This window comes from Ahaetulla prasina, chromosome 5, assembly GCF_028640845.1.
Source record: "Ahaetulla prasina isolate Xishuangbanna chromosome 5, ASM2864084v1, whole genome shotgun sequence".
Taxonomy (NCBI): domain Eukaryota; kingdom Metazoa; phylum Chordata; class Lepidosauria; order Squamata; family Colubridae; genus Ahaetulla; species Ahaetulla prasina.
Window position 1 is genome coordinate 99,526,025 of NC_080543.1, and position 14,207 is coordinate 99,540,231.

Genomic DNA, 14,207 nt, shown 5'->3' on the forward strand with positions numbered 1-14,207 from the left:
AGTTACCAGGAATCAAGAATGACTTATAGGCACCAAAAAAACCAAAACCTAATCTCACAATCATAACAAGGTCAGTAGGTCTGTGTGTGCTTGTGTGTGTTCAAATTTAACTCTGAAAAACATAAACATTGGGCAAGTTTTTCAAAAAGAAAACAATCATCTCAGTCATTTGGAACTGCCTTCCTTTCTCCTCCAGTACACTCTATTTTTGGAATGCCTGAAAACATGAAATAAACTTGAATGAAAACATAGTGATGTGTGATTATCAGTAGCTACAAATACTAACTAAAGAAGTGACCCCATTTCTCTAATGGATGAATTTTCAGGTCTGCTGGCTTGAGCTGAAAATCACGATACTTATGAATAAGTAATTTCTTCTGTTTGGCAGTGTTTCCAATTAAATTGTTCCATTTTCAGCATTTCTCAGGCATTCTAAAACAGTGGAGTGACAGGACCCATGCTCTGGCCCTAGTGTTCCCCTGCTCCCCACAGCACTTCAGTTTCTTGTTCAAGGAAAAGGTTTGCATTTGGCTGAATGTAAATTACAGGCATTATTTTAGCTGAGTACGGTAATGGGAACCTTCCTGATTTGGAACAAAATTTCAATTGCATTTCCCCCCCCTCTGGTAGGAAAACAAGTCCAGTTATCTTCCACATACTGTTTTTAGAATGCCTACAAAGGCATAACTGGATATAATATTACTTAAATATTAAACTGGGGAGTAAACCAGGAGACTCTGAATTCTAGTCTGTCCTTAGGAATGAAAGCCAACCGGGTGACCTTGGGCCAGTCATTTTTTCAACTCGACTCATAAGGTTTTTGTAGGGAAAATAGGAAGAGGAAGAAGCATTATGTATGTTTCCTGGCTTTAATTACTTCTAGAGTAATAAAAGTAGGATAAAAATCTAATAAATTAAAAGTTTTAGTAAGTAATCATGGGCCTAGTGGACAAAATAGAAAACTACTTTCTGTTCTTGAGAGGTATTGGTACCCTTAGACCTAAGCCTGGTGTTTGTGATGAAAACTTGTGTGATAATCAAATCTGTTGTTAACACAAAAGTAGAATTGGAAGAATTGTCTATAGCCTGACGGCAAACCTATGGCACATGAAGCCATGTCTCCTGGCACACGCGGTGTCATGCATTCTTCCCGGTTTCAGGCTAACGTGATGATCAGCCAGAAACATGGAAGAGTAGCTGGAGGAAACTGGAAGTTCATTTTTGGTGCACGCATGCGCCCTGGGCAACTCCTCTTCTGGGTTGCAGGCCAGATGCACGCATACTCCCCTTTTGGCACCCAGTGCTGAAAAAGTTCACCATCACTGGTCTAGAGAGTCTTATTCATCCAAGTCATAATTGTCCCAAAGTTGCTTTTTCAAGAGCCAGTTGGGAAAACGTCTTCAAAGAAAAACCAGAAAGTCCAGTTGCCTCTTGAAAAAGCACCTATGGGATGTTTTGGTAGAATTGTATAGTTTGAATTTGATATGGAAACCAAGTTTCTTTCCATGTCTTCTTATGTCTATGGTCTATGTAGGATTTTAGCTCTCAAGGAACTAACATCAAATACATTTCAGAATAAAGCCAGCTTATCACTTGCTATATCCTAGGAAGCAGATAGAATATTTGTAGCTGAGAGTTGAACTGTGGAGTCTCTGGTGCTCTCTGAGCTTGATTGGGTTTTTTTTTCCGCAGGCGTTTCATTATCAAACTGGGTAACATCATCATCATCATCATCATCTGTGTTTATCTAGTTTGGTAATGAAAAGTCTGCAAGAAAACAACCAAGCTCAAAGAACAACTGATACGCAAGCAGTTTTGGCAAAGAATCTTTATTTTAAAAATAACATGAAAATAGCAAATTGTCTGCAGAAGGAAATTATATTTTTGTAATGAGTTAAAATAATTGGATCTTTTCTGTGTCTTCATAGAATTTTAAATTCAAGGGCAAGTAAGTTTGAGTAAGCTTATTTTTTTTTCTCATTCTAATTTTTAATTGCCTTTTTCCTGAGTGTGCTAATGTAATCACTCTTTGGAAGTGTCGTGACTGCGCCCCCCGAGCTGGGCCCCCTGCCAGAAAGTGACTTGGAAAGTGAGGGGGAAGGGCCATCAGGACTTACCTCTGGAGCACCGGCTTCCCTGGCTCAGCTCCAGGAGCCAGAGGCCGGCCAGGTGGGGCAGATAACAAGGCCTCCGTCCCCCCCCCAGGCCATGCCTCCAGACCCAGCTGATGGCAATCAGGCCTGGCTGGACCGTAGGTTTCGTAGGCAGGAGAGGCGGGAACAACAGAAGCAAGGGTGGGGCAGGCCTAGGAAGTGCTGAGTCATGGAGCCACACCCCACAGGATATAAAAGCAGCAAGGGCTGCTATATCACTTCGTGGCAAGCAAATCAACTGCTTAGAGGGAGAATTAGAGCTGAAGTCCTTCCTGTTTGTTCCTGGTTTCCTGGCTGACTCATCGGCATCAAGAGAGATAACAGAGACACTTGGCAGACGCTCGCTAGTTTGCTGCCATAGCTGATAGTTGCCGGCTAATTAAGTCATCGCTCGTGTCTCCCGGACTGCGGAGGGGGACAGAACAGGAAGATATGTAATAGATCCATGCAATATTTCTAATTTTATTGGAAAGAAGTGCTTCAGAATTGCAAAAATACAAATCCAGAAAATATTGTTATCTTATTAAAGCAGATACGTTTGTTTCTTACATAACGAGGATGAAATGGAAGTCACTACAGGAACTTTGCAATCCTGGGAAAAGACAAGGTTACTTTAATGAATTATTTTTCCTCTTGAAAGTCAGCAAAAAGCAGAGAGACATTTTCTATTGTTGTTCTTAAATATTGACCAAATAAATATTGACCAAAGGGAGGCTGCCAGCTTGGTGCAATGTTATATAGCACATTAGAAATATTAACTGAAGCATAGACTGCAGTTTAACTTTGACTGGTGCCAGGTCAGGGTGGTGAATGGAGCATGAGAATGCTGTATTATCAAGGGAGCAGGAAAAAGTTGTTTCAGGTTACACAGGATAATTTTGCTTGTTTTTTAAAGATAGGACTTTGTTTGTTTTAAAGTATTTTTATTTATTTATTATTTATTTATTTATTTAAATTTGTATACCGCCCTTCTCCCGAAGGACTCAGGGCGGTTCACAGCCAGGTAAAAATACATAATAAACTATAAATACAATTAAAATACTATTAAAAGACTTATTAAATTGGCCAGAATTAAAATTTAGAAATAAAACCCATTAAAAACCCATAAACTTAAAAAAAAAAACTAACCCAGTCCAGCGCAGATAAATAAGTGAGTTTTGAGTTCCTGATGTATCTCACACCCTTTCTCCAGTCTCTAGCATACTTGTATTCAAGACTGCTTATTAACTTGCATTACTCACTCTTGGCTTGCATTCATGGGCTGAAACCACACATTGGATCCAAGAAAAAAAAAGGTTTGCTGGCTTTTGCCAATTTTAAGTTTGTGCTAAAAAAAATTTTTATTTGAATTTATATCCCGCCCTTCTTCGAAGACTCAGGGCGGCTTACAATGTGTTAAGCAATAGTCTTCATCCATTTGTATATTATATAGAAAGTCAACTTAATTGCCCCCAACAATCTGGGTCCTCATTTTACCTACCTTATAAAGGATGGAAGGCTGAGTCAACCTTGGGCCTGGTGGGACTTGAACTTGCAGTAATTGCAAGCAGCTGTGTTAATAACAGAAAGACTTAGTCCGTTGAGCCACCAGAGGCCCCAATTTTAAGGGTTGGTTGTCCTTTCAGATGAAAATCATGTGAAAAAAATTGTCAAGTTGCCTTTGTTATACATGTTTTTTTCTGATTATCACAGTTTAAGATAGGAACTGCAAATAATAATGTCATTACATAATTAAGAATATATGATAGGATTATGTGCATAAAATAATCGGTGCACTGTGTAACTAATCGGGCATGCAACCAGCTTTCCTTTTGCAAAGGAACTATATTGTTGTTGTTGCCTCAAAAGTAAGCTAACTTGAGGTTTCCTGTAAGCAGGCCTGTGTAGGAAAGGGCTTGTATGTTCTTTGGAGTGGCTGTGGGTTGAAGTTTTTATCAGATATATTGTACAGTTAGGCAGAAGAGCAGGTGTTGGCATTGAAAAAAAAACTTTGAAGAGTGCCTAGCATCTGCATTTTCAGAAAAAGCAATGTAAATAAGGTAGGCTATTTTGCATGGTTTATCTGACTTCATTATTGTAAAATAGCTTATCTATCTGAGGGAAATATTAAAAAATTATGATAAAGATAATGAAGGTGTCCTCTCCCAAGTGTTGGGTTGGAGTAGATGGCAGGTCATGCATGTTTGATTGTCTTTTAAATGATTGCCTGAACAATTTCTCCTTTCTTGTTTTCTTGTATTATATGATTGTTTATGCCACCCAGAGTTTTTGTAGAGTTGGGTTAATGCCTTAAGCATTTATAAAATAAAAGTAAATAAGAGAAAATATAACACTTGTTTTAAGTTTTATCTGTTATAATTGGAAGTACATTCCTTTTTATGCATTTTCAGTAACAGTTGGGATTTGGGAGGGGGAGGGGATTTGGAGACAATATAGGGATGCATACCAAGCTATTAGCATCCCTTATATCATATTTCTGTTCCTTGGGATAGTATGGTTATTTTTGTGTGAAAATAGGAAAGTACAGGAAAATACTCAGGATATTGATATATTTCTGAGATTTATTTTCTTCCAATCAGATTTCAGTTTTAAAGAAACTTTGGTAATAAATAAATACCTGCAAACACAGCCTGATAACTCACTCGAGGTCAGTTTTTACGATTCAGGTTGATTTTGCCTTATAGTCATAGTACGAGTCTCTACCAGTATTTCAGAGATTAAACAACCATACATACATTTTTCTGGAAATAAATATGGCACTGGAAACATTTGAGTATCTGTTTGTAAGCAATTTTGTAAGCAACAACATACTCATTATCAGTATGGAACATCTTTGTGCTTCTGCATTAGTCTCATTGGTGCACCGATAGGTGTAGTGAGATAAGTTTGATCCAGAATGGAATGGCTTCTAAGCTAATTCATACAATATCTTTCACAATCAACTTTGCTTAGTAACCTGTTTTAGCTGCCTACCGTAGTCAGTCCTAATGGCTTTCAACTGAGCGTTTTCTTGTGTCACAACATATTTTAAAGAGTCAACTTCTAAAATGCGTATTGCAGGTTACTTTTTAAATCAACACTGCTTTGTTTAAGAAGGGCTGCCCAGATGACAGCTTTGGATGCTCTTAATAATGATGACATGGCAGCTCTTCATGCTGCAGCTATATTTTCCAATCATGCAAAGGCCAAATTTTCCTCTTCACGGTAATTGAAAGTAATGTAAACTAAATGATAAATAATCCACAGGTATAATCTCCCTGTAGCAAGAACACATTATTTGTTTTGTATCTGTAGTGTATCAGCTTTGTTCTAAAAGTTGCCCTGCATATCTCAAACGGGGGGGGGGGGGTGTCTAAAAATTGGAACAATTTGTTTAGAGAGAGTATCATAATTTATTTACTGTTGCACAAATGATTCCTTTCTCTGAATGGGCTGTTTTATTGTTTGCATATTTAAAAGAGTACTATCAGAAATAAATATGGACTCCTTATCTGGCAAAACCAATGAGTGTGTGTGTGATTGGTGCAGGTGTTTTGTACCAGAATGGGACCTTCATAAAGTAGTAAGTTGGGTATTTATAGAGAAATAGTTGATTTCAAAGGAAATAATAATGGAATTGTATTAATCTTTTACGTAGAGAAGCATGACTAATTTGTTTTGAAATTACAGCATTTTAAAGTTATTGAATTCTTATTGTACATGTAAAATACTTATTACAAAGTAGACAGTAAAATATAGCAAAAACATGACTTCATACAATAGCAAAATAATACATTAATTTTAGATAAGGGCTTGTTACAGTGAATAAAATCATATCAAGTATGATTATCTATCAGATAGAAAGCTTATCTGTCTATCCACCAGCAAGCAGAACACCTGTGATAGAAGAGTTTAGATGAATAAGAAACTATGCTCGCTTTCTTATTTCTCACCTTACTTACGCTAAGCTTGTGTATTTTTTAGAAATTTGGAACTATGCAGCATCAGTACTTTAAGGAATCAATTCCTTAAGGTTAATTTGACTCTTACACAGCATACTAATTTTAAGATCATGCTGAAACATGTCAGTTCACAGAAAGTTAGTCCACAATAATGAATAGCAAAAAGATGCTCACTTGAGATTGAAATTTTCCTTTTTCCAAATCACTTTGGAGCATTCACAGCCCTATTTTGTATGTATCTTGCTTCAGGGGGCTGGTGTTAATAACGATAGAAGGTTACATCACTTTTTTCTTCTTTTCTCTTAACATTCTTCTATATGGGCAATTTTCCTGTATGTCACAATTTTCGGTCATTGTCATTAAAATCCCAAAAGAAATTAATAGTGTGTGTGGTACTGTTATGTACACTATGGTGTACAACTGTGTGGAACTATAAAATATTTTGTAGTACTTTCTCAATATTTCAAAGGAATGAAATCTGAGAAATAAGGCTTTTTTCTCTTGCGAATATTACATTATGCTAAAAACCTGTTTAACAAAAACTTCTGTTTTTATTGGAGTATGAGCAAATTCCTGTGTGTTACAAAATTCTGTTTAGAAATGGCACTGAAAACTAATTAGATTATTAAAATTTATAGCAAACTACTTTATGGTGGATATGCTTTAAGACTGAATAGGAAAATTCAGTGTAATAAAGAATTGGTAGTTCCACATGTTCAGCAGCAATTATGTCTATCTTCTCAGAAGATGTTGGCAAAAATCCTAGCTTTCTTGATCAAATGTGCTATTTTTTAATTTTGTGTATCATTTTAAAAGAAAAGTACTGTGGTAAAAACCATGTAATAACATGACAAAGAATTTGATTTGAGCAGCAGTAAAAGTGGCACACAAGATAGAATACTGAATGCAAAGGATTTTATTACATATACTTATGTCCATGGCTAGCATTACAGAAATTCACTGAAACTTACATGCTGTTACAGTGGTTGTTTTTTGCATTCTTACCTGTTTTCCCAAAAATAAGACTTATCTGAAAATAAACCCTAGCATGTTTTTTATGTGGCGTCTAATATAAGCTCTACCCTCAAAATAAGCCTTATTTAAGAGCCTGTGCAGCAAGCTGCCTGCTCATTCCATCTAGTTGCTGGCGATGCTGCAGCCACAAAACAAGGAAGACTGGTAGAGCTGCCCCACATGCTCTGCACTGGCTTACTTTGGGCTCCCGACACTTGCCTCGCAGCAGTAGCACTGACAGCCATGTGCACCAGGAGCCCACATGGCTGCTGGCCCACTACTTCTGCTTGCTCACGGTCACAAGGGAGCAGGAGGCCGAGTGGTGAGATGTGGTGCCATGGCCACAAGGCGAAGCAGGTGTCGAGGTGTGGGTGGCCTGGCTGTGGGGGCCCTGAGGTAAGCCGGTGTGGGATATGGGGGCAGCTCCACCACACTGCCTCACGATAGCAGCATTGGTGTACCATGCAGCCTCCTGCCCCGCCACAAGCAAGCAAAAGAAGTGAGCCTCCTGTACATGGGAAAAAATAAATACCCCCCAAAAATAAACCCTAGAGCCGCAGTGGCACAATGGTTAGACTGCAGTACTGTAGGCTACTTCTGCTGACTGATGGTCTCACCAGGCTCAAGGTTGACTCAGCCTTCCATCCTTCCGAGGTGGATAAAATGAGGATCCAGATTGTGGGGGCAATATGCTGACTCTCTAAACCGCTTAGAAAGGGCTGCAAAAGCACTGTGAAGCAGTATATAAGTCCAAGTGCTATTGCTATTGCTTATTTTGGGACCCAAAAGAAAATAAGATCTGGCCTTATTTTCAGGCATACACGGTATTTAATTTCTTTTTATCGCCTACTGTGTCATATCTTCACATAGCTTACTTTTTACTGTGTTCCTTCCCTTCCACCACCACCATCCCCATGATATTAAAACTATTTTCAACCAGTTCTGAACTGATGAACAAAAATTTGTGAGAAATAATTTAACTTAATATTAATAAAATTATTATTATTATTATTATTATTATTATTAATAATAATAATAATAATAATAATAGTTTGACACTCCTGAGTTAAATGGTCAAAAACATTTAAAGGCGGTGAAGCTTCAGAAGCATCATTAGCCCCTGCATCATAAAACAAATATGCTCAAGTAACTACAGGAAAAAAGTATAACACAGCTTTTTAATTCTGAAAGTTTTAAAAGTGACTTCCTTACAGTGAAGTAATTGTGAGATATCCAGTTTGCAAAAACAAAAAACCCCACCACCAGATTTAGATGCTATTTTTATGCTGGGATTATCCCATAGTGTAAGTATTTATAGGTACATGTATCAAAATCACTTCTGCAATAATGCATTTTCCGCTAGATTGGGGAAAGCTCTCAGTAATGAAAGTAGTTGTTTAGAATCTCAATACCCACTTTATCAAGAAAAATGATTTCATGATAGCAGGCAAAAATTAGATCTTTGCCTGCCATAAGAACATTTGTCGTATTAATTCATTAAAGTTGAAATGGTAAGGATTTTTTTTTAAAAAAGTTTCACCTGAAACTTTTCTAGTAAAATTGGATTAGAAATCCAGCAGTATACTTTTTAAAGTAAACTGGAGAACTATTGGGGGAAGGCGACTTCCTCAATTTCATAGGTCTAATTGCAGAAAATGTTTGGAACAAAAGAAGTAGAGCAACATTAATAAATTGATCCTATACTGAATATGGTATATTCACTTTAAAAGGGAATGAATTGTTTATTTTTGACAAAGAATTACTACCATACAGCTAACAAAAATTTTAAATGTTGATTAATAGATTTGGAATTTATACATATTCCAATTTGTATTCCACAAGGATTTGTCGGGCACACAGCTAGACCCAAAGGAGAAGAGTTTAAAGTAGCTACTTTATTGTTTTGTTTTATTGCCTATTTCAGAGGAATCTTCCCAGCCTGGTAGTTTGCCTCTGAACTAGAACTAGAAAAGGTTTATTGGCATTGAAAGGTCAGACCTTACCCTCTTGCGTCTACTAATGATTCCAGACTAATCCCCACTTGACCCATTCTCCTGATTGGGACGGTCTCTCTCCCAACAGGATTTCACAGTATTGCTGTGCTTAATTTGCCATATCAGCATCTAGGTTATGAATTAGCTAATTTTCAGAAATATGAACTGGGTAAGTTTTATGTTACATTAATAATGCTTGTGTTCTGTGGTCAAATCAGTGCAGTAGGAGGGATGAAGAAGGTTAAATAAAAGAGCAGAGATAATGAAGTTGCTTAGGAAAATCTATAGCACAAAAATATTTTACCTGCATATGTATTTCTGTTTAATGGGAAAATGTTCATGTAGAAAAACCTGCCTGTCATTCATTGGACTGTCAAAGATCATGACATGTGAGGACTGAACTCTGTTCCTTTAGAATTATTAGAAGCATATTGTGCTAAACTGAGCATAGTCTGTGAGTTTGTCATAAAGTTGAAAAAAAATGTCACTGTTGTGCTTTTAAGGTTCTCGGTTTGTTCCGTTCTTTTCACTAACCATCAAGGCGGCAGAGAATACATTTCAATGAATTTGTATTTTTTGCGTGGTAAATGACTTGATGATCACTATATTCCTAAAGATATTTTCTAACATTTTTCAGGCCTTAAAGTTTGAAAGAACGGTGGAGGAACTTATGAGTATTTCAATGCATCTATTTGTTTTATGACAGAGAGAGACTCCATGAAAGATGACAGAAGAAGTTATTGTTATAGCGAAGTGGGATTATACTGCCCAACAGGATCAAGAACTTGACATAAAAAAGAATGAACGCCTCTGGCTGCTGGATGATTCCAAGACATGGTGGAGGGTAAGAAACGCAGCCAACAAAACAGGATATGTGCCATCAAATTATGTGGAGAGAAAGAACAGCTTGAAGAAAGGCTCCTTGGTTAAAAATCTAAAAGACACATTGGGTAAGTCCTTATTTAAAACCTGAGTTAATATTACAAATGTTTTATTCAAATGTTTAGCTGGAGTGTCATATTAAGGATTTGTTTTTGTTTTTTAACAAATATAGGTAGAGTTTCTGTTAATTCAGAATATAGATAGAAGAGGATTTCAATTTGTGACTAGGTGAGGGTTTTGGGGGTTTTTTGGTAGAGAAAACCAAAACCTTTTTTATTCTTCCCTAATGGGAAGTGATTATTTGGTGACCACCTTTAAAGCGCTCCATGGCATTGGGCCGGGTTATTTACGGGACCGCCTACTGCTACCGAATACCTCTCACCGACCCGTGCGCTCTCATAGAGAGGGTCTCCTCAGGGTGCCGTCAGCGAGGCAATGTCGTCTGGCGACGCCCAGGGGAAGGGCCTTCTCTGTGGGGGCTCCCACCCTCTGGAACGAACTACCCCCCGGACTTCGTCAGCTTCCGGACCTTCGGACCTTCCGCCGCGGGCTTAAAACACACCTATTTAATTGTGCAGGACTGAGCTAGATTTTAAATTTATGGGTTTTAATTGGGTTTTATTTCTAAAATTTAATTAACGGGCTTATAGAATAAGTTTTTTAACTGTTTTTATATTGTATTTATGTGATTATGTGTTTTTTAATTGCCTGTAAACCGCCCTGAGTCCTTCGGGAGATAGGGCGGTATATAAATATGATTAAATAAATAAATAAATAAATAAATTATTGCCTCATTGAAAGAAAATCAGAAATTGGGGCTTTTGCTTTTAAGTATATTCCAAAGTTTGCTGTTATGAAGATATCCATGTTTTCTATGTTTTTATTTTATTTATCTATTTACCCTGACATTTGTAAATTGCCTTCTCCATGGATTCATTACATCTGAAACTCAAGGTTTCTTTATTACTTTAAATAGATGTTTTCGGTTCAGTGGCACTTTCTGCCCCAAAGGCTTGCCAAAAAGCAGTCTCAACGTGTTTGCTGGGAGGGGGACATATCATAACCTTGGGGGGGAATAGGCTATTCTTGAACTAGGGAGCTTCAATGGTGTAGACTTATTTCTAAATTCTTCCCATTTAACATCTTGAATGGAAGGATTGAATTAGATTCTACCTGGATCAGGTGGTCCTGAGGTAATAAAGGAACAAACCATAAAAGATTTCAGCACTATTGTGAATTGGATCTGGGAGCCAACAGGAATCAGTGCTGCTCTTGCAGTATGGTATTCTGCTGTATTGATTCTGACTGATCAGCAAATAGGCAGTTCCATTTTGAACCAGGTATATGAGTAGCTTGCCAGACTCTCATGGCTAGAAAAGGGTACAGTTAGTTCCCAGTCATGCAACCCTTAGAAAACAAATAGGAATGGGAATTGTGATCAAGTAGTGTTTTATGTAGCATACTTCACAGTGTTTATATATTGTAAATTGAAAAAAAAACTCGAATCTTATAAGTTAAATTCTGTAAGTAACATTGTACTGTTAATAAAACATTATTTCCTCCATCTAGAATAACTCATGCTGTTTTCTGACATCATTTTTCTTTGTTTTCACATCTCCTACTTCACATAATTGGCTCTTATTGATAGAATGAAATAACAGAGACAGAGGAATGACAAGAGTAATTGTTTTAAGAATAATTAAGTCATACCACAGAGTAGAAACTCAACAAGCATTAGTTTCTGACTTTCCAGAGCCTCATTTTACTAAAGGCCTACATAGTCTAGTATAAACAGCCTAATTTATTAGTTCTCATCCAGCTGTAATGGTTCAAATTTGGCCCTGGAGCAGGCTAGTTGGGCCTCATAGGGCAATATCTTCTTGGGGAATCAACCCTAAAACCCTGTACTACATTTAGCCCTTCTTTCTTTCTTTCTTTCTTTCTTTCTTTCTTTCTTTCTTTCTTTCTTTCTTTCGCTTTCTTTCGCTTTCTTTCTCTTCTCTCTCTGTCTCCCTCCCTCTCTCCCACTCGCTTTCTCTTACCACAGTCTAACTCTTATACCTAAGCAATCAATATGGCCAATCATCCCACTGCTGTGATTCTAGGAGGCAAACAGAAAATTAAAAACCACAATCCAATTGTTAAAATAGACAGCCAAGACTATCAACAGAAAACCTACTTAACATTTAAAACATTCAGAATTCACAATTAATAAAAACAACCAAAAGAAACAATGGAATTTGCTTAATATCCTGGCCCAAGTGCTGTGTGGAGCAACTATGTCTTTAAACCTTGAGAAAGATCACCATGTTTGAGACTATCCGGATCTCAGGGGTGGGGGGGGCATGTTATTTCAGCTTGTCAGCACAGGAGCAGAAAAAGGCACAACATCATAAGTTGACATGTTTAATAGAGAGGACCTCGAGCATGTCCACTCAGTCAGTTCTGATGAGGTGAACAGAAATAACTGGGAGATTTTTAGTCTTATTGCTAGTATTAGTCTTACGTAGAGTTAAATCAGGCTATCTGAAGCTCAGTGTTAAAACTATCTCTATAGTGATTTATCTCCTTCTGTTCCAGTAAGATCTGTTGGTTCAGTGGCCTTCTATTATTGTTCTGCGGTAACAGTTCTTAATCATTTTGTGAAGACATAGGTAGATATCCATTTTTCTTTATCACTTGCAACAGTGAATCAGTTTAGTTTTGTCTATAATAATGGCCTAGCCATGGAATAGAAACATTGATTGTTCCAAAATGCTCATCAACAAATTATTGGAATCTGGTGAAAACGTAACTGTAGATGTACAGACAAGTGTGAATATGCATTAAACCAAAGATTTGTTCATAATTTGTTTAAAGTATCCTGCAGATTTAAGGTTTTAGGGTACATAGATAACTCAGTATTTTAGGACTGCCAGTAAGATCCCAGACATTATGATTAATATGACCGATTTTATATCTTGTCCATTTAAATATGATTCAAAGTTAAACGTGAACATCAAGCCCCCTTTTTCCTGATTATCTTGTTACTAATTATCAATAATATTATGCCTTTTCCAAAGAGAACATGTGGATTATCATGTTATAGGACTGAAATTCCCATGCTTTTCTTTATCCTGGTAATTGTAAACCATTCAAAGCTTATTCACATCATGCTGAATACAGATTGTAGTTTATCATTAAAAAACTGAATTAAATACATAACAACAAATTAATTAAAAGCCATAGTTTCATACTGGTGTGAGTGTTGCCACTGAATTGTGCTCATAACTTTAACTTTTTTTAAAAAAATTATATAATTTGGGACCAGAATTTTCCTTGATACTTGAGATATCAGATTAGAATCTGCTTTAAAACAGATAGTTTAAAGCTTAGTTTTTGGAGCCTCTGAATCCCATAATCCCAAAAGCTTTAACCAAAAACTTTCTAATATTGACCTCACCCCATTCCTAAGAGGACCATAAGGGGTGTGCATAAGAGCACAAACGTGCCTACCGTTCCTGTCCTATTGTTTTTCTTTTTCTCCTTCTTATATATATATATATGCTTATTCCTCCTAATATTTACTCTTACATATGTTTCTGCACTATATAATCTTTTCTGTATGATACTTATATATATTGTTGTGACAAAATAAATAAATAAATAAATAAATAAATAAATAAATAAATAAATAAATAAATAAATAAATAAATAAAATGAATTGTAAAAACAAAAAAATGTAGACAAAGTCTAGAGTATTCATGAAGTGGCCAGTATTATTTTTTTTTTTGCACTTGAGTTAGAATACTGAAAATTCTCTCTAGGTTCAGCTTTCAATTAATTTTTAAGTGTGGTGCCAATTTTGAAATCATGAGGGCAAAAATGACAGTTGCTTCTGTAAATTGCAAGTAAAAGAATTTTTTTTTTCTGCAGAAGTGTTTTGGCAAAACCTACTGGCCAAGATTTTACCAAAGGATAGGCATAAGTCTATACATGAAAGTTATTATCAGATTTTGTTACTAAACGTTGCTGTAAAATCTTTGCTTTTTAACAAAAGAATAGGTTTTTTTTGTATATTTGAACTAATATAGTTTGATAATTATTTTACTGGCTGATGTTACCTATGTCAGTAGCATAAACGGTCTTGCTCTTTTCTTGCAGTTTTCCATTTGTTTGATGTGAAAGACATTATATGAGTATTGAGTGTGGCTTGCTTTTTCCTTTTCCACTTAACTTCCTGT

General features: G+C 36.5%; 1 protein-coding gene across 4 annotated transcripts in view; it reads left to right on the top strand.

Moving 5' to 3' along the window:
• The window catches only part of NCK2 (NCK adaptor protein 2), a 73,453-nt gene that overhangs the window by 36,826 nt on the left and 22,420 nt on the right, over positions 1-14,207 (top strand). For all 4 annotated transcript variants that reach the window (XM_058186614.1, XM_058186612.1, XM_058186613.1 and 1 more), the window contains one exon: positions 9,809-10,052. In XM_058186614.1, coding sequence (XP_058042597.1) covers positions 9,827-10,052 — 226 coding nt within the window. In that variant the 5' untranslated portion in view covers positions 9,809-9,826. The remainder of the gene's footprint in view (positions 1-9,808; positions 10,053-14,207) is intronic.